Raw genomic sequence first — 27,500 nt, 5'->3', positions numbered from 1 at the left:
CAACCCACAACCTACTGTACAACCCACAACCCACAACCTACTGTACAGCCCACATACCACAACCTACTTTACAACCCACAACCTACTTTACAACCCACAACCCACTGTACAACCCACAACCCACAACCTACTTTACAACCCACAACCCACAACCTACTGTTCAACCCACAACCCACTGTACAACCCACAACCCACAACCTACTGTACAACCCACAACCCACAACCTACTGTACAACCCACAACCCACAACCTACTGTACAACCCACAACCCACAACCTACTGTACAACCAACAACCCACAACCGACTGTACAACCCACAACCCACAACCTACTGTTCAACCCACAACCTACTGTACATACCACAACCCACTGTACAACCCACAACCCACAACCTACTGTACAACCCACAACCTACTGTACAACCCACAACCCACAACCTACTGTACAACCCACAACCCACAACCTACTGTTCAACCCACAACCTACTGTACAACCCACAACCCACAACCTACTGTTCAACCCACAACCTACTGTACAACCCACAACCTACTGTACAACCCACAACCCACAACCTACTGTACAACCCACAACCCACAACCTACTGTACAACCCACAACCTACTGTACAACCCACAACCTACTGTACAACCCACAACCCACAACCTACTGTACAACCCACAACCCACAACCTACTGTTCAACCCACAACCTACTGTACAACCCACAACCCACTGTACAACCCACAACCTACTGTACAACCCACAACCCACAACCTACTGTACAACCCACAACCCACAACCTACTGTTCAACCCACAACCGACTGTACAACCCACAACCCACAACCTACTGTACAACCCACAACCCACAACCTACTGTACAACCCACAACCTACTGTACAACCCACAACCCACAACCTACTGTACAACCCACAACCTACTGTACAACCCACAACCCACAACCTACTGTTTAACCCACAACCTACTGTACAACCCACAACCTACTGTACAACCCACAACCCACAACCTACTGTACAACCCACAACCCACAACCTACTGTTCAACCCACAACCCACAACCCACTGTACAACCCACAACCTACTGTACAACCCACAACCTACTGTACAACCCACAAACCACAACCTACTGTTCAACCCACAACCTACTGTACAACCCACAACCCACAACCTACTGTTCAACCCACAACCCACAACCTACTGTTCAACCCACAACCGACTGTACAACCCACAACCTACTGTACAACCCACAACCTACTGTACAACCCACAACCTACTGTACAACCCACAACCTACTGTACAACCCACAACTTACTGTACAACCCACAACCCACAACCTACTGTACAACCCACAACCCACAACCTACTGTTCAACCCACAACCTACTGTACAACCCACAACCCACAACCTACTGTACAACCCACAACCTACTGTACAACCCACAACCCACAACCTACTGTACAACCCACAACCCACAACCCACACGTCCTTCAACACATCAACAAACAGACAGGCTCGATATCTCCATCCTCTCTCTCTCTCTCTCCAATCTCCCCCTCTGTCAGGTTAGTCTGCCCCTAGACCAGAGAGAGAAAAACACCATACCCAGGAAGAACTGATTTACTGGCCTTTACCTGTGTAAGGACAACTGGCACACATCCACTTACATAGCCCCTTGCCAAACACACCCAAACACACACACACACCCAAACACACACACACACACTCACATACACACAGAGACACACCCCTATACAGCTGAATGTGTAAGGCGATCCCCTATTAGGGTGAGGGTCCCCCAGAGAGGATTAAAGGGCATAATTGATGCTCTCCATCAAGGACTCAGTCACACTGAGGTATGGCTCATCAGGTAGGCCGATGTCTCGTGGATGGGTGTGTCTTAGTGCTAGTCTGTCAAGTGCTATACCCTCTCTGTGTGTGTGTGTTTGTGCTAGTCTGTCAAGTGCTATATCCTCTCTGTGTGTGTGTGTGTTTTTGTGCTAGTCTGTCAAGTGCTATACCCTCTCTGTGTGTGTGTGTGTTTGTGCTAGTCTGTCAAGTGCTATACCCTCTCTGTGTGTGTGTGTGTGTGTGTGTTTGTGCTAGTCTGTCAAGTGCTATACCCTCTCTGTGTGTGTGTGTGTGTTTGTGCTAGTCTGTCAAGTGCTATACCCTCTCTGTGTGTGTGTGTGTTTGTGCTAGTCTGTCAAGTGCTATACCCTCTGTGTGTGTGTGTGTGTGTGTTTGTGCTAGTCTGTCAAGTGCTATAGCCTCTCTGTGTGTGTGTGTGTGTGTGTGTGTTTGTGCTAGTCTGTCAAGTGCTATACCCTCTGTGTGTGTGTGTTTGTGTGTTTGTGCTAGTCTGTCAAGTGCTATACCCTCTGTGTGTGTGTGTGTGTGTGTGTGTGTGTCTGTGTGTGTGTGTGTGTGTGTGTGTGTGTGTGTGTGTGTGTGTGTGTGTGTGTGTGTGTGTGTGTGTGTGTGTGTGTGTGTGTTTGTGCTAGTCTGTCAAGTGCTATACCCTCTGTGTGCGTGTGTGTGTGTGTGTGTGTGTGTGTGTGTGTGTGTGTGTGTGTGTGTGTGTGTGTGTGTGTGTGTGTGTGTGTGTGTGTGTGTGTGTGTGTGTGTGTGTGTGTGTGTGTGTGTGTGTGTGTGTGTGCGTGCGTGTGTGTGTGTGTGTGTGTGTGTGTGTGTGTTTGTGCTAGTCTGTCAAGTGCTATACCCTCTGTGTGTGTGTGTGTGTGTGTGTGTGTGTGTGTGTGTGTGTGTGTGTGTGTGTGTGTGTGTGTGTGTGTGTGTGTGTGTGTGTTTGTGCTAGTCTGTCAAGTGCTATACCCTCTGTGTGTGTGTGTGTGTGTGTGTGTGTGTGTGTGTGTGTGTGTGTGTGTGTGTGTGTGTGTGTGTGTGTGTGTGTGTGTGTGTGTGTGTGTGTGTGTGTGTGTGTGTGTGTGTGTGTGTGTGTGTGTGTGTGTGTTTGTGCTAGTCTGTCAAGTGCTATACCCTCTCTGTGTGTGTGTGTGTGTGTGTGTGTGTGTGTGTGTGTGTGTGTGTGTGTGTGTGTGTGTGTGTGTGTGTGTGTGTGTGTTTGTGCTAGTCTGTCAAGTGCTATACCCTCTGTGTGTGTGTGAGTGTGTGTGTGTTTGTGCTAGTCTGTCAAGTGCTATACCCTCTGTGTGTGTGTGTGTGTGTGTGTGTTTGTGCTAGTCTGTCAAGTGCTATACCCTCTGTGTGTGTGTGTGTGTGTGTTTGTGCTAGTCTGTCAAGTGCTATACCCTCTGTGTGTGTGTGTGTGTTTGTGCTAGTCTGTCAAGTGCTATACCCTCTGTGTGTGTGTGTGTGTCAAGCAGCATATCTATGCCCTCCTTACACACAGGTTATCAGAAGAAGCAGCTCGCCTGGTAATACAACCACTTAGGACAGGAGCAGAGACTGGGGGGAGGCATCGTTACTGTTTTAATACAGTTATACTGGGGGGAGGCATCATTACTGTTTTAATACAGTTATACTGGGGGGAGGCATCATTACTGTTTTAATACAGTTATACTGGGGGAGGCATCATTACTGTTTTAATACAGTTATACTGGGGGAAGCATCATTACTGTTTTAATAAAGTTAGACTGGGGGAGGCATCATTACTGTTTTAATACAGTTATACTGGGGGAGGCATCATTACTGTTTTAATACAGTTATACTGGGGGAAGCATCATTACTGTTTTAATAAAGTTAGACTGGGGGAGGCATTGTTACTGTTTTAATAAAGTTAGACTGGAGGGAGGCATCGTTACTGTTTTAATACAGTTAGACTGGAGGGAGGCATCATTATTGTTTTAATACAGTTAGACTGGGGGAAGGCATCGTTACTGTTTTAATAAAGTTAGACTGGAGGGAGGCATCGTTACTGTTTTAATAAAGTTAGACTGGAGGGAGGCATCATTATTGTTTTAATACAGTTAGACTGGGGGAAGGCATCGTTACTGTTTTAATAAAGTTAGACTGGAGGGAGGCATCATTATTGTTTTAATACAGTTAGACTGGGGGAAGGCATCGTTACTGTTTTAATAAAGTTAGACTGGAGGGAGGCATCGTTACTGTTTTAATAAAGTTAGACTGGGGGAGGCATCATTACTGTTTTAATAAAGTTAGACTGGAGGGAGGCATCGTTACTGTTTTAATACAGTTATACTGGGGGGAGGCATCATTATTGTTTTAATAAAGTTAGACTGGGGAAGGCATTGTTACTGTTTTAATAAAGTTTTACTGGGGAAGTCATCGTTACTGTTTTAATAAAGTTAGACTGGGGGAGGCATCGTTACTGTTTTAATAAAGTTAGACTGGGGGAGGCATCGTTACTGTTTTAATAAAGTTAGAATGGAGGGAGGCATCATTATTGTTTTAATACAGTTAGACTGGGGGAAGGCATCGTTACTGTTTTAATAAAGTTAGACTGGGGAAGGCATTGTTACTGTTTTAATAAAGTTTTACTGGGGAAGTCATCGTTACTGTTTTAATAAAGTTAGACTGGGGGAGGCATCGTTACTGTTTTAATAAAGTTAGACTGGGGGAGGCATCGTTACTGTTTTAATAACGTTAGACTGGGGAAGGCATTGTTACTGTAGTTACTGCATTAACCTGTCCTACGTTAGCCTGTCTTATTGGCCCTGCATTAGCCTGTCTTATTGGCCCTGCATTAACCTGTCTTATTGGCCCTGCATTAGCCTGTCTTATTGGCCCTGCATTAGCCTGTCTTATTGGCCCTGCATTAGCCTGTCTTATTGGCCCTGCATTAACCTGTCTTATTGGCCCTGCATTAACCTGTCTTATTGGCCCTGCATTAACCTGTCTTATTGGCCCTGCATTAGCCTGTCTTATTGGCCCTGCATTTGCCTGTCTTATTGGCCCTGCATTAACCTGTCTTATTGACCCTGCATTAACCTGTCTTATTGGCCCTGCGTTAGTCTGTCTTATTGGCCCTGCATTAGCCTGTCTTATTGGCCCTGCATTAGCCTGTCTTATTGGCCCTGCGTTAGTCTGTCTTATTGGCCCTGCATTAGCCTGTCTTATTGGCCCTGCATTAACCTGTCTTATTGGCCCTGCATTAGCCTGTCTTATTGGCCCTGCATTAGCCTGTCTTATTGGCCCTGCATTAGCCTGTCTTATTGGCCCTGCATTAGCCTGTCTTATTGGCCCTGCATTAGCCTGTCTTATTGGCCCTGCATTAACCTGTCTTATTGGCCCTGCATTAGCCTGTCTTATTGGCCCTGCATTAACCTGTCTTATTGGCCCTGCATTAGCCTGTCTTATTGGCCCTGCATTAACCTGTCTTATTGGCCCTGCATTAACCTGTCTTATTGGCCCTGCATTAACCTGTCTTATTGGCCCTGCATTAGCCTGTCTTATTGGCCCTGCATTAGCCTGTCTTATTGGCCCTGCATTAACCTGTCTTATTGACCCTGCATTAACCTGTCTTATTGGCCCTGCGTTAGTCTGTCTTATTGGCCCTGCATTAGCCTGTCTTATTGGCCCTGCATTAGCCTGTCTTATTGGCCCTGCGTTAGTCTGTCTTATTGGCCCTGCATTAGCCTGTCTTATTGGCCCTGCATTAACCTGTCTTATTGGCCCTGCATTAGCCTGTCTTATTGGCCCTGCATTAGCCTGTCTTTTTGGCCCTGCATTAGCCTGTCTTATTGGCCCTGCATTAACCTGTCTTATTGGCCCTGCATTAGCCTGTCTTATTGGCCCTGCATTAACCTGTCTTATTGGCCCTGCATTAACCTGTCTTTTGGCCCTGCGTTAGCCTGTCTTATTGGCCCTGCATTAGCCTGTCTTATTGGCCCTGCATTAACCTGTCTTATTGACCCTGCATTAACCTGTCTTATTGGCCCTGCGTTAGTCTGTCTTATTGGCCCTGCATTAGCCTGTCTTATTGGCCCTGCATTAGCCTGTCTTATTGGCCCTGCGTTAGTCTGTCTTATTGACCCTGCATTAGCCTGTCTTATTGGCCCTGCATTAACCTGTCTTATTGGCCCTGCATTAGCCTGTCTTATTGGCCCTGCATTAGCCTGTCTTATTGGCCCTGCATTAGCCTGTCTTATTGGCCCTGCATTAGCCTGTCTTATTGGCCCTGCATTAGCCTGTCTTATTGGCCCTGCATTAGCCTGTCTTATTGGCCCTGCATTAGCCTGTCTTATTGGCCCTGCATTAACCTGTCTTATTGGCCCTGCATTAGCCTGTCTTATTGGCCCTGCATTAACCTGTCTTATTGGCCCTGCATTAACCTGTCTTATTGGCCCTGCATTAACCTGTCTTATTGGCCCTGCATTAGCCTGTCTTATTGGCCCTGCATTAACCTGTCTTATTGGCCCTGCATTAACCTGTCTTATTGGCCCTGCATTAACCTGTCTTATTGGCCCTGCATTAGCCTGTCTTATTGGCCCTGCATTAGCCTGTCTTATTGGCCCTGCATTAACCTGTCTTATTGACCCTGCATTAACCTGTCTTATTGGCCCTGCGTTAGTCTGTCTTATTGGCCCTGCATTAGCCTGTCTTATTGGCCCTGCATTAGCCTGTCTTATTGGCCCTGCGTTAGTCTGTCTTATTGGCCCTGCATTAGCCTGTCTTATTGGCCCTGCATTAACCTGTCTTATTGGCCCTGCATTAGCCTGTCTTATTGGCCCTGCATTAGCCTGTCTTATTGGCCCTGCATTAGCCTGTCTTATTGGCCCTGCATTAGCCTGTCTTATTGGCCCTGCATTAGCCTGTCTTATTGGCCCTGCATTAGCCTGTCTTATTGGCCCTGCATTAGCCTGTCTTATTGGCCCTGCATTAACCTGTCTTATTGGCCCTGCATTAGCCTGTCTTATTGGCCCTGCATTAACCTGTCTTATTGGCCCTGCATTAACCTGTCTTATTGGCCCTGCATTAACCTGTCTTATTGGCCCTGCATTAGCCTGTCTTATTGGCCCTGCATTAGCCTGTCTTATTGGCCCTGCATTAGCCTGTCTTATTGGCCCTGCATTAGCCTGTCTTATTGGCCCTGCATTAACCTGTCTTATTGGCCCTGCATTAGCCTGTCTTATTGGCCCTGCATTAACCTGTCTTATTGGCCCTGCATTAACCTGTCTTATTGGCCCTGCATTAACCTGTCTTATTGGCCCTGCATTAGCCTGTCTTATTGGCCCTGCATTAGCCTGTCTTATTGGCCCTGCATTAACCTGTCTTATTGACCCTGCATTAACCTGTCTTATTGGCCCTGCGTTAGTCTGTCTTATTGGCCCTGCATTAGCCTGTCTTATTGGCCCTGCATTAGCCTGTCTTATTGGCCCTGCGTTAGTCTGTCTTATTGGCCCTGCATTAGCCTGTCTTATTGGCCCTGCATTAACCTGTCTTATTGGCCCTGCATTAGCCTGTCTTATTGGCCCTGCATTAGCCTGTCTTATTGGCCCTGCATTAGCCTGTCTTATTGGCCCTGCATTAGCCTGTCTTATTGGCCCTGCATTAGCCTGTCTTATTGGCCCTGCATTAGCCTGTCTTATTGGCCCTGCATTAGCCTGTCTTTTTGGCCCTGCATTAGCCTGTCTTATTGGCCCTGCATTAACCTGTCTTATTGGCCCTGCATTAGCCTGTCTTATTGGCCCTGCATTAACCTGTCTTATTGGCCCTGCATTAACCTGTCTTATTGGCCCTGCATTAACCTGTCTTATTGGCCCTGCATTAGCCTGTCTTATTGGCCCTGCATTAGCCTGTCTTATTGGCCCTGCATTAGCCTGTCTTATTGGCCCTGCATTAGCCTGTCTTATTGGCCCTGCATTAACCTGTCTTATTGGCCCTGCATTAGCCTGTCTTATTGGCCCTGCTAAAAATTGCTTTTTGGCTTTAGTGCTGCTGGGCTGCTGGGCTTTCAACCTGAAACAGCACTCATCCACTCTGCTGTTTGTTGCAGCGTATGATGTATTGGAGAGAACATTTAGTCTAAATGCTTCTGTCAGAGACATGCTTCCTGAGAGATGTTAGAGGATATGATGAAAGATGAAAGAGAGAGAGAGTGTGTGTGTGTGTGTGTGTGTGTGTGTGTGTGTGTGTGTGTGTGTGTGTGTGTGTGTGTGTGTGTGTGTGTGTGTGTGTGTGTGTGTGTGTGTGTGTGTGTGTGTGTGTGTGTGTGTGTGTGTGTGTGTGTGTGTGTGTGTGATGATGGAAGAGAGCATTAGCAGGTGGATGGACACTGGATGAAAGGTCTATTTTGACAGACATTAAGGCAGGCAGCTGTTTCTCACTCTCAGGTAATTCCGAGTGAACGAACATTAAGGCAGAAGGGTATGGCAGTGTGTGTGTTTGTGTGTGTGTGTGTGTGTGTGTATATGTTTGTGTGTGGTCTGTTTACAGGCTTCAGATGCTTTGTATATTGACCAGGCCATAGAGGTGAAAGGTCGTGTCCATGGTAATAAGACACAGGTTGCATCCCAAATGGCACCCTGCATTTAATATAGCACACTACCCTATGGGCCCTGGTCAGAAGTAGTGCACTAACCTATGGGCCCTGGTCAAACGTTGTGCACTACCCTATGGGCCCTGGTCAGAAGTAGTGCACTACCCTATGGGCCCTGGTCAGAAGTAGTGCACTACCCTATGGGCCCTGGTCAAACGTTGTGCACTACCCTATGGGCCCTGGTCAGAAGTAGTGCACTAACCTATGGGCCCTGGTCAAAAGTAGTCCACTACCCTATGGGCCCTGGTCAAAAGTTGTGCACTACCCTATGGGCCCTGGTCAGAAGTTGTGCACTAACCTATGGGCCCTGGTCAAAAGTTGTGCACTAACCTATGGGTCCTGGTCAGAAGTAGTGCACTATAAAGGGAATAGGGTGACATTTGGGACGCTGAGCACAGCCTATAAATTAGAAACAAAGAACTAGAAAAGCAGCAGGAGTAACAATGGCCCTTTCTACTGTCCTCTCTTACCTGACCCGGAGCCGTAGCCTGCTAAATGGATGCACTACTCTGTAAATCACAGTTACCTCATTCAAACCCCATGTAGCCTCTGTCCATCTCTATCTCTCCTTCTGCAGCCTCTCTTTCTCTCCATCTCTATCTCTCCTTCTGTAGCCTCTCTTTCTCTCCATCTCTATATCTCCTTCTGTAGCCTCTCTTTCTGTCCATCTCTATCTCTCCTTCTGCAGCCTCTATTTCTCTCCATCTCTATATCTCCTTCTGCAGCCTCTCTTTCTCTCCATCTCTATATCTCCTTCTGCAGCCTCTCTCTCTCTCCATCTCTATATCTCCTTCTCTAGCCTCTCTTTCTCTCCATCTCTATATCTCCTTCTGTAGCCTCTCTTTCTCTCCATCTCTATATCTCCTTCTGCAGCCTCTCTTTCTCTCCATCTCTATCTCTCCTTCTGTAGCCTCTCTCTCCATCTATATCTCTCCTTCTGCAGCCTCTCTTTCTCTCCATCTCTATATCTCCTTCTGTAGCCTCTCTTTCTCTCCATCTCTATATCTCCTTCTGCAGCCTTTCTTTCTCTCCATCTCTATATCTCCTTCTGCAGCCTCTCTTTCTCTCCATCTCTATATCTCCTTCTGCAGCCTTTCTTTCTCTCCATCTCTATATCTCCTTCTGCAGCCTCTCTTTCTCTCCATCTCTATATCTCCTTCTGCAGCCTTTCTTTCTCTCCATCTCTATCTCTCCTTCTGTAGCCTCTCTTTCTCTCCATCTCTATATCTCCTTCTGTAGCCTCTCTCTCTCTCCATCTCTATATCTCCTTCTCTAGCCTCTCTCTCTCTCCATCTCTATATCTCCTTCTGTAGCCTCTCTTTCTCTCCATCTCTATATCTCCTTCTGTAGCCTCTCTTTCTCTCCATCTCTATATCTCCTTCTGCAGCCTTTCTTTCTCTCCATCTCTATATCAGTTCAGTTCAGTTCAGTTCAAGGGGCTTTATTGGCATGGGAAACATGTGTTAACATTGCCAAAGCAAGTGAGGTAGGTAATATACAAAAGTCAAATAAACAATAAAAATGAACAGTAAACATTACACATACAGAAGTTTCAAAACAATAAAGACATTACAAATGTCATATTATATATATGCAGTGTTGTAACAATGTACAAATGGTTAAAGCACACAAGTTAAAATAAATAAACATAAATATGGGTTGTATTTACAGTGGTGTTTGTTCTTCACTGGTTGCCCTTTTCTTGTGGCAACAGGTCACAAATCTTGCTGCTGTGATGGCACACTGTGGAATTTCACCCAGTAGATATGGGAGTTTATCAAAATTGGATTTGTTTTCGAATTCTTTGTGGATCTGTGTAATCTGAGGGAAATATGTCTCTCTAATATGGTCATACATTGGGCAGGAGGTTAGGAAGTGCAGCTCAGTTTCCACCTCATTTTGTGGGCAGTGTGCACATAGCCTGTCTTCTCTTGAGAGCCATGTCTGCCTACGGCGGCCTTTCTCAATAGCAAGGCTATGCTCACTGAGTCTGTACATAGTCAAAGCTTTCCTTAAGTTTGGGTCAGTCACAGTGGTCAGGTATTCTGCCACTGTGTACTCTCTGTTTAGGGCCAAATAGCATTCTAGTTTGCTCTGTTTTTTTGTTAATTCTTTCCAATGTGTCAAGTAATTATCTTTTTGTTTTCTCATGATTTGGTTGGGTCTAATTGTGCTGTTGTCCTGGGGCTCTCTCTCTCTCTCTCTCTCTCTCTCTCTCTCTCTCTCTCTCTCTCTCTCTCTCTCTCTCTCTCTCTCTCTCTCTCTCTCTCTCTCTCTCTCTGTGTGTTCCCCTCTGTCCTCTCTCTCTCTCTCTCTCTCTCTCTCTCTCTCTCTCTCTCTCTCTCTCTCTCTCTCTCTCTCTCTCTCTCTCTCTCTCTCTCTCTCTCTCTCTCTCTCTCTCTCTCAATTCAATTCAATTCAAGGGGCTTTATTGGCATGGGAAACATGTGTTAACATTGCCAAAGCAAGTGAGGTAATAATAATATACAAAAGTGAAATAAACAATAAAAATCTCTCTCTCTCTCTCTCTCTCTCTCTCTCTCTCTCTCTCTCTCTCTCTCTCTCTCTCTCTCTCTCTCTCTCTCTCTCTCTCTCTCTCTCTCTCTCTCTCTCTCTCTCTCTCTCTCTCTCTCTCTCTCTCTCTCTCTCTCTCTCTCTCTCAATTCAATTCAATTCAAGGGGCTTTATTGGCATGGGAAACATGTGTTAACATTGCCAAAGCAAGTGAGGTAATAATAATATACAAAAGTGAAATAAACAATAAAAATCTCTCTCTCTCTCTCTCTCTCTCTCTCTCACTCTCTCTCTCTCTCTCTCTCTCTCTCTCTCTCTCTCTCTCTCTCTCTCTCTCTCTCTCTCTCTCTCTCTCTCGCTCGCTCTCTCTCTCTCTCTCTCTCTCTCTCTCTCTCTCTCTCTCTCTCTCTCTCTCTCTCTCTCTCTCTCTCTCTCTCTCTCTCTCTCTCTCTCTCTCTCTCTCTCTCTCTCTCTCTCTCGCTCTCTCTCTCTCTCTCTCTCTCTCTCTCTCTCTCTCTCTCTCTCGCTCTCTCTCTCTCTCTCTCTCTCTCTCTCTCTCGCTCTCTCTCTCAATTCAATTCAATTCAAGGGGCTTTATTGGCATGGGAAACATGTGTTAACATTGCCAAAGCAAGTGAGGTAATAATAATATACAAAAGTGAAATAAACAATAAAAATCTCTCTCTCTCTCTCTCTCTCTCTCTCTCTCTCTCTCTCTCTCTCTCTCTCTCTCTCTCTCTCTCTCTCTCTCTCTCTCTCAATTCAATTCAATTCAAGGGGCTTTATTGGCATGGGAAACATGTGTTAACATTGCCAAAGCAAGTGAGGTAATAATAATATACAAAAGTGAAATAAACAATAAAAATCTCTCTCTCTCTCTCTCTCTCTCTCTCTCTCTCTCTCTCTCTCTCTCTCTCTCTCTCTCTCTCTCTCTCTCTCTCTCTCTCTCTCTCTCTCTCTCTCTCTCTCTCTCTCTCTCTCTCTCTCTCGGTTTCCCCCTCTGTCCTCTCCCTTCCTTTCTCAGTGTCCTCCTTTGCCTTCTCCCACTCTCCCCATGTGCTCTCTCACTCTCTCTATCTGTCTACATTTGTGAGACTGTCCCTGTCCCCAGCGAACCCATTTCAGTTTTAAACCGAAAAACACCCCCTTAATCCCCCAAAATAAAGAGAAAAGTGGAGGAGTGCAGATGGATCACCTAGCCCGTCGGACGATGTGAAACACTTTCGGGTTCAATCGCCATTTAGTGAATGGCAATTTGGAGGGAGAGAGCAATAAAAGTGACATTTGTCAGGGAGCCCAGGAGCTGGTATCCATTTGGGTGGCTGAAAGCGGTGTGAGACACAGGGAGGGATCCAGTCTGTCTGAGGATAATGACACAGGGAGGAATCCTGGCTAACTGAGAATAATGACACAGGGAGGTGTCCAGGCTATCTGAGAATAATGACACAGGGAGGTGCCCAGGCTATCTGAGAATAATGACACGGGGAGGTGTCCAGGCTAACTGAGAATAATCCCACAGGGAGGAATCCAGGCTATCTGAGAATAATGACACAGGGAGGTGTCCAGGCTATCTGAGAATAATGACACAGGGAGGAATCCAGGCTATCTGAGTATAATGACACAGGGAGGTGTCCAGGCTATCTGAGAATAATGACACAGGGAGGTGTCCAGGCTATCTGAGAATAATCCCACAGGGAGGAATCCAGGCTATCCGAGAATAGTGACACAGGGAGGAATCCAGGCTATCTGAGAATAATCCCACAGGGAGGAATCCAGGTTATCTGAGAATAATCCCACAGGGAGGAATCCAGGCTACCCGAGAATAATGACACAGGGAGGTGTCCAGGGAGGTGTCCAGGCTATCCGTTGTATCTTTAACGTTGGTTAGTCTGCTAGAAATAATGACGTCAATAAATAACTGTGACACATATAGCACGTTAGGCTGATTAAGGAAAACATCGCAATATTACATGGCAATAACAGGGTCTGGGTCTGGGGAAATCCAACAATCTTCTTCTTCTATAAACTAAAAGCTTTTCATTCAAGTAAAGATGGCTGAATGAGGAGAGGAGGGGAGAGGAGACGCTGCAGCTCGATCTCCACTACTACCTCATTTTATTATCCACTGAGGTTCTGCTCAGGGTTTTGTCATGATTGCGATGCAGAGTTTTTTCACTCCAGCTTGTTTTGTGATGAAGCCATGGTGCTAATAATCTGTAGACAGTACCTACACCACTGTGAACCCAGCCTCTTGATATCAGACAGTACCTACACCACTGTGAACCCAGCCTCTTGATATCAGACAGTACCTACACCACTGTGAACCCAGCCTCTTGGTATCAGACAGTACCTACACCACTGTGAACCCAGCCTCTTGATATCAGACAGTACCTACACCACTGTGAACCCAGCCTCTTGATATCAGACAGTACATACACCACTGTGAACCCAGCCTCTTGGTATCAGACAGTACCTACACCACTGTGAACCCAGCCTCTTGGTATCAGACAGTACCCACACCACTGTGAACCCAGCCTCTTGATATCAGACAGTACCTACACCACTGTGAACCCAGCCTCTTGGTATCAGACAGTACCTACACCACTGTGAACCCAGCCTCTTGATATCAGACAGTACCTACACCACTGTGAACCCAGCCTCTTGATATCAGACAGTACCTACATCACTGTGAACCCAGCCTCTTGATATCAGACAGTACCTACACCACTGTGAACCCAGCCTCTTGATATCAGACAGTACCTACACCACTGTGAACCCAGCCTCTTGATATCAGACAGGACCTACACCACTGTGAACCCAGCCTCTTGGTATCAGACAGTACCTACACCACTGTGAACCCAGCCTCTTGATATCAGACAGTACCTACACCACTGTGAACCCAGCCTCTTGATATCAGACAGTACCTACACCACTGTGAACCCAGCCTCTTGATATCAGACAGTACCTACACCACTGTGAACCCAGCCTCTTGATATCAGACAGTACCTACATCACTGTGAACCCAGCCTCTTGATATCAGACAGTACCTACACCACTGTGAACCCAGCCTCTTGATATCAGACAGTACCTACATCACTGTGAACCCAGCCTCTTGATATCAGACAGTACCTACACCACTGTGAACCCAGCCTCTTGATATCAGACAGTACCTACACCACTGTGAACCCAGCCTCTTGATATCAGACAGTACCTACACCACTGTGAACCCAGCCTCTTGATATCAGACAGTACCTACACCACTGTGAACCCAGCCTCTTGATATCAGACAGTACCTACACCACTGTGAACCCAGCCTCTTGGTATCAGACAGTACCTACACCACTGTGAACCCAGCCTCTTGATATCAGACAGTACCTACACCACTGTGAACCCAGCCTCTTGATATCAGACAGTACATACACCACTGTGAACCCAGCCTCTTGGTATCAGACAGTACCTACACCACTGTGAACCCAGCCTCTTGGTATCAGACAGTACCCACACCACTGTGAACCCAGCCTCTTGATATCAGACAGTACCTACACCACTGTGAACCCAGCCTCTTGGTATCAGACAGTACCTACACCACTGTGAACCCAGCCTCTTGATATCAGACAGTACCTACACCACTGTGAACCCAGCCTCTTGATATCAGACAGTACCTACATCACTGTGAACCCAGCCTCTTGATATCAGACAGTACCTACACCACTGTGAACCCAGCCTCTTGATATCAGACAGTACCTACACCACTGTGAACCCAGCCTCTTGATATCAGACAGTACCTACACCACTGTGAACCCAGCCTCTTGGTATCAGACAGTACCTACACCACTGTGAACCCAGCCTCTTGATATCAGACAGTACCTACACCACTGTGAACCCAGCCTCTTGATATCAGACAGTACCTACACCACTGTGAACCCAGCCTCTTGATATCAGACAGTACCTACACCACTGTGAACCCAGCCTCTTGATATCAGACAGTACCTACATCACTGTGAACCCAGCCTCTTGATATCAGACAGTACCTACACCACTGTGAACCCAGCTTCTTGATATCAGACAGTACCTACATCACTGTGAACCCAGCCTCTTGATATCAGACAGTACCTACACCACTGTGAACCCAGCCTCTTGATATCAGACAGTACCTACACCACTGTGAACCCAGCCTCTTGATATCAGACAGTACCTACACCACTGTGAACCCAGCCTCTTGATATCAGACAGTACCTACACCACTGTGAACCCAGCCTCTTGATATCAGACAGTACCTACATCACTGTGAACCCAGCCTCTTGATATCAGACAGTACCTACACCACTGTGAACCCAGCCTCTTGATATCAGACAGTACCTACACCACTGTGAACCCAGCCTCTTGATATCAGACAGTACCTACATCACTGTGAACCCAGCCTCTTGATATCAGACAGTACCTACACCACTGTGAACCCAGCCTCTTGATATCAGACAGTACCTACACCACTGTGAACCCAGCCTCTTGATATCAGACAGTACCTACACCACTGTGAACCCAGCCTCTTGATATCAGACAGTACCTACATCACTGTGAACCCAGCCTCTTGATATCAGACAGTACCTACACCACTGTGAACCCAGCCTCTTGATATCAGACAGTACCTACATCACTGTGAACCCAGCCTCTTGATATCAGACAGTACCTACACCACTGTGAACCCAGCCTCTTGATATCAGACAGTACCTACACCACTGTGAACCCAGCCTCTTGATATCAGACAGTACCTACACCACTGTGAACCCAGCCTCTTGATATCAGACAGTACCTACACCACTGTGAACCCAGCCTCTTGATATCAGACAGTACCTACATCACTGTGAACCCAGCCTCTTGATATCAGACAGTACCTACACCACTGTGAACCCAGCCTCTTGATATCAGACAGTACCTACACCACTGTGAACCCAGCCTCTTGATATCAGACAGTACCTACATCACTGTGAACCCAGCCTCTTGATATCAGACAGTACCTACACCACTGTGAACCCAGCCTCTTGATATCAGACAGTACCTACACCACTGTGAACCCAGCCTCTTGATATCAGACAGTACCTACACCACTGTGAACCCAGCCTCTTGATATCAGACAGTACCTACACCACTGTGAACCCAGCCTCTTGATATCAGACAGTACCTACATCACTGTGAACCCAGCCTCTTGATATCAGACAGTACCTACATCACTGTGAACCCAGCCTCTTGATATCAGACAGTACCTACACCACTGTGAACCCAGCCTCTTGATATCAGACAGTACCTACACCACTGTGAACACAGCCTCTTGATATCAGAGAATGTCTCACATTTAGAATCTGTCATTCAATTTAATTGGTTCCATTCCAGAATTCTAGAATGTCCTAAAAGCACAGTAGGATCGTTGGAAGCTTGCCTCTTTCTAGCAGTACTGCAATAATGTCCTGTGTTTGTGTGGAACCGAGACAGAGGGGGGATAGAGAGACAGAGGGGGGAAAGAGAGACAGAGGGGGGATAGAGAGACAGAGGGGGGAAAGAGAGACAGAGGGGGGATAGAGAGACAGAGGGGGGAAAGAGAGACAGAGGGGGGATAGAGAGACAGAGGGGGGATAGAGAGACAGAGGGGGGATAGAGAGACAGAGGGGGGAAAGAGAGACAGAGGGGGGATAGAGAGACAGAGGGGGGATAGAGAGACAGCGGGGGGAAAGAGAGACAGAGGGGGGATAGAGAGACAGAGGGGGGAAAGAGAGACAGAGGGGGGATAGAGAGACAGAGGGGGGAAAGAGAGACAGAGGGGGGATAGAGAGACAGAGGGGGGATAGAGAGACAGAGGGGGGATAGAGAGACAGAGGGGGGAAAGAGAGACAGAGGGGGGATAGAGAGACAGAGGGGGGATAGAGAGACAGCGGGGGGAAAGAGAGACAGAGGGGGGATAGAGAGACAGAGGGGGGAAAGAGAGACAGAGGGGGATAGAGAGACAGAGGGGGGGGGGGGGGGGGGGGGGGGTGAATAATGAAGCATTTAGAGGATTCCAGCAGTGAGTCATTTAAGGCTGCTCTAACTCGAAATGGAAAGAGTCTGTCCCTCGCTACGCTAGCTCTGGGCCCCTTCTAGAATGTGTCAGAGACATAGATTGGTCTCCAGAGAAAGATAAGGGTTAGAGAGAAAGAGAGAGATACCGAGAGGGGAGATTAGAGAGAGAGATACAGAGGGGGGATAGAGAGACAGAGGGGGGAAAGAGAGACAGAGGGGGGATAGAGAGACAGAGGGGGGAAAGAGAGACAGAGGGGGGATAGAGAGACAGAGGGGGGAAAGAGAGACAGAGGGGGGATAGAGAGACAGAGGGGGGATAGAGAGACAGAGGGGGGAGAGAGAGACAGAGGGGGGATAGAGAGACAGAGGGGGGATAGAGAGACAGAGGGGGGATAGAGAGACAGAGGGGGGAAAGAGAGACAGAGGGGGGATAGAGAGACAGAGGGGGGATAGAGAGACAGCGGGGGGAAAGAGAGACAGAGGGGGGATAGAGAGACAGAGGGGGGAAAGAGAGACAGAGGGGGATAGAGAGACAGAGGGGGGATAGAGAGACAGAGGGGGGATAGAGAGACAGAGGGGGGAAAGAGAGACAGAGGGGGGAAAGAGAGACAGAGGGGGGAAAGAGAGACAGAGGGGGATAGAGAGACAGAGGGGGGATAGAGAGACAGAGGGGGGAAAGAGAGACAGAGGGGGGAAAGAGAGACAGAGGGGGGAAAGAGAGACAGAGGGGGATAGAGAGACAGAGGGGGATAGAGAGACAGAGGGGGGATAGAGAGACAGAGGGGGAAAGAGAGACAGAGGGGGGAAAGAGAGACAGAGGGGGGATAGAGAGACAGAGGGGGGATAGAGAGACAGAGGGGGGATAGAGAGACAGAGGGGGAAAGAGAGACAGAGGGGGGATAGAGAGACAGAGGGGGGATAGAGAGACACAGGGGGGATAGAGAGACAGAGGGGGGATAGAGAGACAGAGGGGGGATAGAGAGACAGCGGGGGGAAAGAGAGACAGAGGGGGGAAAGAGAGACAGAGGGGGGAAAGAGAGACAGAGGGGGGATAGAGAGACAGAGGGGGGAAAGAGAGACAGAGGGGGGATAGAGAGACAGCGGGGGGAAAGAGAGACAGAGGGGGGAAAGAGAGACAGAGGGGGGAAAGAGAGACAGAGGGGGGATAGAGAGACAGAGGGGGGATAGAGAGACAGCGGGGGGAAAGAGAGACAGAGGGGGGATAGAGAGACAGCGGGGGGATAGAGAGACAGAGGGGGGATAGAGAGACAGAGGGGGGATAGAGAGACAGAGGGGGGAAAGAGAGACAGCGGGGGGAAAGAGAGACAGCGGGGGGAAAGAGAGACAGAGGGGGGAAAGAGAGACAGAGGGGGGATAGAGAGACAGCGGGGGGAAAGAGAGACAGAGGGGGGATAGAGAGACAGCGGGGGGAAAGAGAGACAGAGGGGGGATAGAGAGACAGCGGGGGGATAGAGAGACAGAGGGGGATAGAGAGACAGAGGGGGAATAGAGAGACAGAGGGGGGAAAGAGAGACAGCGGGGGGAAAGAGAGACAGCGGGGGGAAAGAGAGACAGAGGGGGGAAAGAGAGACAGAGGGGGGATAGAGAGACAGCGGGGGGAAAGAGAGACAGAGGGGGGATAGAGAGACAGCGGGGGGAAAGAGAGACAGAGGGGGGATAGAGAGACAGAGGGGGGAAAGAGAGACAGAGGGGGGAAAGAGAGACAGAGGGGGGATAGAGAGACAGCGGGGGGAAAGAGAGACAGAGGGGGGAAAGAGAGACAGCGGGGGGAAAGAGAGACAGAGGGGGGATAGAGAGACAGAGGGGGGAAAGAGAGACAGAGGGGGGATAGAGAGACAGCGGGGGGAAAGAGAGACAGAGGGGGGATAGAGAGACAGCGGGGGGAAAGAGAGACAGAGGGGGGAAAGAGAGACAGAGGGGGGATAGAGAGACAGCGGGGGGAAAGAGAGACAGAGGGGGGAAAGAGAGACAGCGGGGGGAAAGAGAGACAGAGGGGGGATAGAGAGACAGAGGGGGGAAAGAGAGACAGAGGGGGGATAGAGAGACAGCGGGGGGAAAGAGAGACAGAGGGGGGATAGGGAGACAGCGGGGGGAAAGAGAGACAGAGGGGGGATAGAGAGACAGAGGGGGGATAGAGAGACAGAGGGGGGAAAGAGAGACAGCGGGGGGAAAGAGAGACAGCGGGGGGAAAGAGAGACAGAGGGGGGATAGAGAGACAGCGGGGGGAAAGAGAGACAGAGGGGGGATAGAGAGACAGAGGGGGGATAGAGAGACAGAGGGGGGATAGAGAGACAGAGGGGGGAAAGAGAGACAGCGGGGGGAAAGAGAGACAGCGGGGGGAAAGAGAGACAGAGGGGGGATAGAGAGACAGCGGGGGGAAAGAGAGACAGAGGGGGGATAGAGAGACAGAGGGGGGATAGAGAGACAGAGGGGGGATAGAGAGACAGAGGGGGGAAAGAGAGACAGAGGGGGAAAGAGAGACAGAGGGGGGATAGAGAGACAGAGGGGGGATAGAGAGACAGAGGGGGGATAGAGAGACAGAGGGGGGATAGAGAGACAGCGGGGGGAAAGAGAGACAGAGGGGGGATAGAGAGACAGAGGGGGAAAGAGAGACAGAGGGGGGATAGAGAGACAGAGGGGGAAAGAGAGACAGAGGGGGGATAGAGAGACAGAGGGGGGATAGAGAGACAGAGGGGGGAAAGAGAGACAGAGGGGGGATAGAGAGACAGAGGGGGGATAGAGAGACAGAGGGGGGATAGAGAGACAGAGGGGGGAAAGAGAGACAGAGGGGGGAAAGAGAGACAGAGGGGGATAGAGAGACAGAGGGGGATAGAGAGACAGAGGGGGGATAGAGAGACAGAGGGGGGAAAGAGAGACAGAGGGGGGAAAGAGAGACAGAGGGGGGAAAGAGAGACAGAGGGGGATAGAGAGACAGAGGGGGATAGAGAGACAGAGGGGGGATAGAGAGACAGAGGGGGAAAGAGAGACAGAGGGGGGAAAGAGAGACAGAGGGGGGATAGAGAGACAGAGGGGGGAAAGAGAGACAGAGGGGGGATAGAGAGACAGAGGGGGAAAGAGAGACAGAGGGGGGATAGAGAGACAGAGGGAGGATAGAGAGACAGAGGGGGGATAGAGAGACAGAGGGGGGATAGAGAGACAGAGGGGGGACAGAGAGACAGAGGGGGGATAGAGAGACAGAGGGGGGATAGAGAGACAGAGGGGGGATAGAGAGACAGAGGGGGGAAAGAGAGACAGAGGGGGGATAGAGAGACAGAGGGTGGATAGAGAGACAGAGGGGGGTAAGAGAGACAGAGGGGGGATAGAGAGACAGAGGGGGGATAGAGAGACAGAGGGGGGATAGAGAGACAGAGGGGGGAAAGAGAGACAGAGGGGGGAAAGAGAGACAGAGGGGGGAAAGAGAGACAGAGGGAAGATAGAGAGACAGACTGCAGTGTGTTTATTTACTAGCCATGCCAGTAAAGCTTATTGACTTCAGGGATTCCTCCTCACCACGCTGGACTATTAATTCAATAGGCAGTATACTCCATATTCCACTAACTAAGAGGGGAACATATTGCCAGAGCCCTCACAGAACGTCCTGCCAGCACCAGCCCTGCAGCCATGCTGGTATCAGAGAGAGTGCAGCTATAACAGCTTGATGGCTGGGCTCTGTGATGCCTGGTTTCTGTGGTGTGGTTTATCACAGCCATAATAATGACTTACACCCACCCAGCTGACACTTTACACAAATGCTTCCACCATGTTTTATTTTACACACACACACTTACACACACACACACACACACACACACACACACACACACACACACACACACACACACACACACACACACACACACACACACACACACACACACACACACACACACACACACACACACACACACACACACACACACACACACACACACACACACACACGAGTCAAAAATAGAGAGAGTGAACAAATGTGAACGATGATGAAAGCCAGTGATGAAGATACGTCTAGCGACTTGCTGACGCCAAGACCCAGCGTGATGACTCAATCACGATTTATGGCATTGTTTGAATGACTGACCATCTGTGGGCTACCACGGGGTTCAAACCCACCTTATCTGTAGTAAACTCTAGGAAGAGACGTTCCCACGGACGTTCTGAGGTCGCCAGGAGAGGTGTGAATGAAGACGGATAAAACTTGAATCGACAAAATTAATATTACTGTGTGAATTAAATGGTCAATTTTGGAGAGTTCATAAACTGTTTCAAGAGTTCATAAACAGCTATGAATTTTGATGTGTTTCATTGTGCTGTGGATTTATTGTTGCAGCTTTTTCTCTTCAACTCTTCAACTCTGCATCCCAGAGGTGTCTCTTCACTGTTGACGTTGAGACTGTATTACACTCACAGAAGTCCCAAATGAATTGAGACATTTCAAATGTCATATTATGTCTATATACGGTGTTGTAACGATGTGAAAATAGTTAAAGTACAAAAGGGAAAATAAATAAACATTAATTAGGATTGTATTTACAATGGTGTTTGTTCTTCACTGGTTGCCCCTTTCTTGTGGCAACAGGTCACACATCTTGCTGCTGTGATGGCACACTGTGGATTTCACCCAGTAGATATGGGAGAATATCAAAATTGGGTTTGTTTTCTAATTCTTTGTGGATCTGTGTAATCTGAGGGAAATGTGTGTTTCAAGTATGGTCATACATTTGGCAGGAGGTTAGGAAGTGCAGCTCAGTTTCCACCTCATTTTGTGAGCAGTGTGCACATAGCCTGTCTTCTCTTGAGAGCCAGGTCTGCCTACGGTGGCCTTTCTCAATAACAAGGCTATGCTCACTGAGTCTGTACATAGTCAAAGCTTTCCTTAATTTTGGGTCAGTCACAGTGGTCAGGTATTCTGCCATTGTGTACTCTCTGTTTAGGGCCAAATAGCATTCTAATTTGCTCTGTTTTTCCAATGTGTCAAGTAATTATATATTTTTTGTTTTCTCATGATTTAGTTGCGTCTTATCGTGTTGCTGTCCTGGGGCTCTGTGGGGTCTGTTTATGTTTGTGAACAGATCCCCAGGACCAGCTTGCTTAGGGGACTCTTCTCCAGGTTCATCTCTCTGTAGGTGATGGCTTTGATATGGAAGGTTTGGGAATCACTTCCTTTTAGGTGGTTGTAGAATTTAATGTCTCTTTCTGGATTTTTATAATTACCGGGTATAGGTCTAATTCTGCTCTGCATGCATTATTTGGCATGTTACGTAGTACAAGGGGGAGATTTTTGCAGAATTCTGCATGCAGAGTCTCAATTTGGTGTTTTTCCCATTTTGTAATTTCTTGGTTGGTGAGTTGGCAATGGGTTCTACAAATTATTCAAGTATTTTTAGCCAGAACCTAATTGGAATGTCGAATTTTATGTTCCTTTGATGGCGTGGAAGGCCCTTCTTGCCTTGTCTCACAGATTGTTCACATCTTTGTGGAAGTTACCTGAAGCACTGATGTTTAGGCCATCACCGTTTTTTGTGTGCTCTAGGGGAAAGGAGTCTAGATGGAATTTACATTTGTGGTCCTGGCAACTGGACCTTTTTTGGAACACAATTACTTGTGTCTGACTGAGATTTACTGTCAGGGCTCAGGTGTGACAGAATCTGTGCAGAAGATCTAGGTGTTGCTGTAGGCCCTCCTTGGTTGGTGACAGAAGCACCAGATCATCAGCATACAAGAGACATTTGACTTCAGTTTCTAGTAGGTAGAGGCCGGGTGTTGCAGACTGTTCTAGTGCCATCGCCAATTCGTTGATATATATGTTGAAAAGGGTGGGGCTTAACCTGCATCCCTGTCTCACCCCACTGCCCTGTGGAAAGAAATGTGTGTGTTTTTTGCCAATTTTAACTTCACACTTGATGTTTGTGTCCATGGATTTTATAATGTCGTATGTTTTTCCCCTAACTCCGCTTTCCATCAATTTGTATAATAGACCCTCATGCCAAATTGAGTCAAAAGCTTTTTGTAAATCAACAAAGCTTGAGAAGGCTTTGCCTTTTATTTTTTTTGTCAATTAGGGTGTGCATTTTTTTTTTTAATGATATTTGCTATGTCCCTTCATTTTCACTGAGGAAATGCACAAGTCTGCTGTTGATGATAATGCAGTCGTCACGCCCTGACCATAGTTTGCTGTGTATGTTTCTATGTGTTGTTTGGTCAGGGTGTGATCTGAGTGGGCATTCTATGTTGTTTGTCTAGTTTGTCTATTTCTATGTGTTTGGCCTGATATGGTTCTCAATCAGAGGCAGGTGTTTGTCGTTGTCTCTGATTGGGAGCCATATTTAGGTAGCCTGTTTGGTATTGTGGTTTGTGGGTGATTGTTCCTGTTCGTGTGTTCCTGTGTTTGGTGTTCACTTTACGGGACTGTGTCGTCTTCGTTCGTTTATTTCGTTATTTTGTTTGTTTCAAGTTTTCCTATTAAAATGGATACTCACCACGCTGCATCTTGGTCCGAGGATGAAGAATTCCGTTACAGCAGTGGATTTTCCCAAGGTTGCTGTTGACGCTATCTCTCTGTCCCCCCCTCTCTCTCTCTGTGTCCTTCTCTCTCTCTCTCTGTCCCCCTCTCTCTCTCTCTCTGTCCTTCTCTCTCTCTGTCCCCCTCTCTCTCTCTTTGTCCTTCTCTCTCTCTCTGTCCCCCTCTCTCTCTCTGTCCCCCTCTCTCTTTGTCCTTCTCTCTCTCTCTGTCCCCCTCTCTCTGTCTCTGTGTCCTTCTCTCTCTCTCTGTCCCCCTCTCTCTCTTTGTCCTTCTCTCTCTCTCTGTCTGTCCCCCTCTCTCTCTTTGTCCTTCTCTCTCTCTCTGTGTCCTTCTCTCTCTCTCTCTGTCCCCCTCTCTCTCTGTGTCCTTCTCTCTCTCTATCAGTCTTGTTTCATTTATCCGATTTCACCTGTTATAATTTTCGATGTTGACAGCTCAATATAGATGGATTCTGGTTTCGAAGGGGTTGGAATAAAACGTAAGTGACATTTCGGTTGGACGTTGTTTACATTTGACAAATAAAGTGAATTTAATCTCAGTTTCAGCAATACACTCCAAACCCCAGTAACACCCCTTAAACACTACTAAGTCTTCACTGTAACCCCCTTTATACATTAAAGGGCAATTCTGCCACTTTTCAACATCATTTTCATTTTCTCCAGCACCATACCAGCGTCGACATGTGTGAAAACAGAGGACCAATTTGCAGAGTGGTAAGTTTCCATGGTAATTTAATGAACACGAAAACAATACACGATACAAAACAATAAACGAACATACCGTAGCAGTCCCGTGTGGCGAAACACTAACACAGGAACAAACACCCACAAACCACACGTGAAACCCCGGCTGCCTAAGTATGATTCTCAATCAGGGACAACGATTGACAGCTGCCTCTGATTGAGAATCATACCAGGCCGAACACAAAATCCCAACATAGAAAAACACACATAGACAACCCACCCCAACTCACGCCCTGACCATACTAAATAAAGACAAAACAAGGGAAAACAGGTCAGGAACGTGACAGAAATATTCCTGGGATCTTTTATTTCAGCTCATGAAACATGGGACCAACACTTTACAAGTTGTGTTTATCTTTGGATTCAGTAATATTAGTATTTGAAATCAATATTTTGACTTTTGATGATATCATCGGGTAGAACTTTTTAAAATCCTAATTGTTTCTACAAAATGTAGAAAGAAGCAGTTTTCACTTATGTAGACCCTGGTGTTGTGCTGGATATGATGTGGATTGCAATTTAACTAAGCCCTGACTGTAACCCCCTTACACATTACCTAATCCCTGACTGTAACCCCCCTTTACATATTAACTAATCCCTGCCTGTAACCCCCTTACACATTAACTAATCCCTGAGTGTAACCCCCCATTACACATTAACTAATCCCTGACTGTAACCCCCCTTTACACATTAACTAATCCCTGACTTTAATCCCCTTTATACATGAACTAATCCCTGACTGTAACCCCCTTTATACATGAACTAATCCCTGACTTTAATCCCCTTTATACATGAACTAATCCCTGACTGTAACCCCCTTTATACATGAACTAATCCCTGCCTGTAATCCCTTTATACATTAACTAATCCCTGACTGTAATCCCCTTATACATGAACTAATCCCTGCCTGTAACCCCCCTTATACATGAACTAATCCCTGCCTGTAACCCCCCTTATACATGAACTAATCCCTGCCTGTAATCCCCTTATACATTAACTAATCCCTGCCTGTAATCCCCTTATACATGAACTAATCCCTGCCTATAACCCCCCTTATACATGAACTAATCCCTGACTGTAACCCCCCTTTACACATTAACTAATCCCTGACTTTAATCCCCTTTATACATGAACTAATCCCTGACTGTAACCCCCCTTATACATGAACTAATCCCTGACTGTAACCCCCTTATACATGAACTAATCCCTGCCTGTAATCCCCTTAAACATTAACTAATCCCTGCCTGTAATCCCCTTATACATGAACTAATCCCTGCCTGTAATCCCCTTATACATTAACTAATCCCTGACTGTAATCCCCGTATACATTAACTAATCCCTGACTGTAACCCCCCGTATACATGAACTAATCCCTGACTGTAAACCCCCTTATACATTAACTAATCCCTGCCTGTAATCCCCTTATACATTAACTAATCCCTGCCTGTAATCCCCTTATACATTAACTAATCCCTGCCTGTAATCCCCTTATACATTAACTAATCCCTGCCTGTAACCCCCTTATACATTAACTAATCCCTGACTGTAACCCCCCTTATACATTAACTAATCCCTGCCTGTAACCCCCTTTACATATTAACTAATCCCAGACTGTAACCCCCCTTTACACATTAACTAATCCCTGAACGTAACCCCCCTTTACACATGAACTAATCCCTGACTTTAACCCCCTTTATACATTAACTAAGCCTAGCAATATGCACACACAAACACACCCACACATGCACACATGCACGCACACACACTAATTTGAAAATGTGATACGGGAATCATCTAGGGTAGCAATAAGCACTATCTCTTAACGGCTGCTGCTAAGTGAAGGGATAGGATTAGAGCCATTTACCTCCCACCTACTGCTAGCTCCAGGAACCATGACATTACAGCTAGCTAGGAGTATAGGTAAAGGAGCGAGAGTTATCTTTCTTCATCATACCATTACAGCAGATAAACAGCCCTTGGCTGCATCTGAACAGGTTTTTTGCCTTGATGTCACAAAATGTCCCAATAGAATGAAACCTTTACTGGGTAGAATGTAGCCTATACCAGATAGAATGTAGCCTATACCAGATAGAATGTAGCCTATAATGGACAAAATGTAGCCTATACTGGACAGAATGTAGCCTATACTGGACAGAATGTAGCCTATACTGGACAGAATGTAGCCTATACAGGATATAATGTAGCCTATACTGGACAGAATGTAGCCTATACCAGATAGAATGTAGCCTATACTGGACAGAATGTAGCCTATACAGGATAGAATGTAGCCTATACTGGACAGAATGTAGCCTATACCAGATAGAATGTAGCCTATACTGGACAGAATGTAGCCTATACAGGATAGAATGTAGTCTCTACTGGATAGAATGTAGCCTATAATGGAAAGATTGAAGCCTGTACTGGATATAATGTAGCCTGTACTGGATATAATGTAGCCTATACTGGACAGAATGTAGCCTATACCAGATAGAATGTAGCCTATACTGGACAGAATGTAGCCTATACTGGATATAATGTAGCCTATACTGGACAGAATGTAGCCTATACCAGATAGAATGTAGCCTATACTGGACAGAATGTAGCCTATACTGGATATAATGTAGCCTGTACTGGATATAATGTAGCCTGTACTGGATATAATGTAGCCTGTACTGGATATAATGTAGCCTGTACTGGATATAATGTAGCCTGTACTGGATATAATGTAGCCTGTACTGGATATAATGTAGCCTGTACTGGATATAATGTAGCCTGTACTGGATATAATGTAGCCTGTACTGGATATAATGTAGCCTATACTGGATATAATGTAGCCTATACTGGATATAATGTAGCCTGTACTGGATATAATGTAGCCTGTACTGGATATAATGTAGCCTGTACTGGATATAATGTAGCCTGTACTGGATATAATGTAGCCTGTACTGGATATAATGTAGCCTGTACTGGATATAATGTAGCCTGTACTGGATATAATGTAGCCTATACAGGATAGAATGTAGCCTATACTGGACAGAATGTAGCCTATACCAGATAGAATGTAGCCTATACTGGACAGAATGTAGCCTATACAGGATAGAATGTAGTCTCTACTGGATAGAATGTAGCCTATAATGGAAAGATTGAAGCCTGTACT

The 27,500-nt window shown here is 47.0% G+C and overlaps 2 protein-coding genes across 3 annotated transcripts in view; one reads left to right on the top strand and one right to left on the bottom strand.

The window, feature by feature from the left end:
• Positions 1–27,500, top strand: part of LOC139574756 (glutamate receptor 3-like) — a 328,769-nt gene that overhangs the window by 127,108 nt on the left and 174,161 nt on the right. The window lies entirely within an intron of this gene.
• LOC139572247 (dynein heavy chain-like) overlaps positions 22,739–27,500 on the bottom strand; it is a gene marked incomplete at its 5' end in the record, with an annotated part of 5,525 nt that continues 763 nt past the window's right edge. The window contains one exon of the mRNA XM_071394893.1: positions 22,739–22,760. Within this exon, the coding sequence (XP_071250994.1) occupies positions 22,739–22,760 (22 nt within the window). The remainder of the gene's footprint in view (positions 22,761–27,500) is intronic.

Source organism: Salvelinus alpinus, chromosome 4, assembly GCF_045679555.1.
Source record: "Salvelinus alpinus chromosome 4, SLU_Salpinus.1, whole genome shotgun sequence".
In the NCBI taxonomy this organism is placed as follows: Eukaryota; Metazoa; Chordata; class Actinopteri; order Salmoniformes; family Salmonidae; genus Salvelinus; species Salvelinus alpinus.
This window is presented reverse-complemented; position numbering and strand designations above follow the sequence as displayed.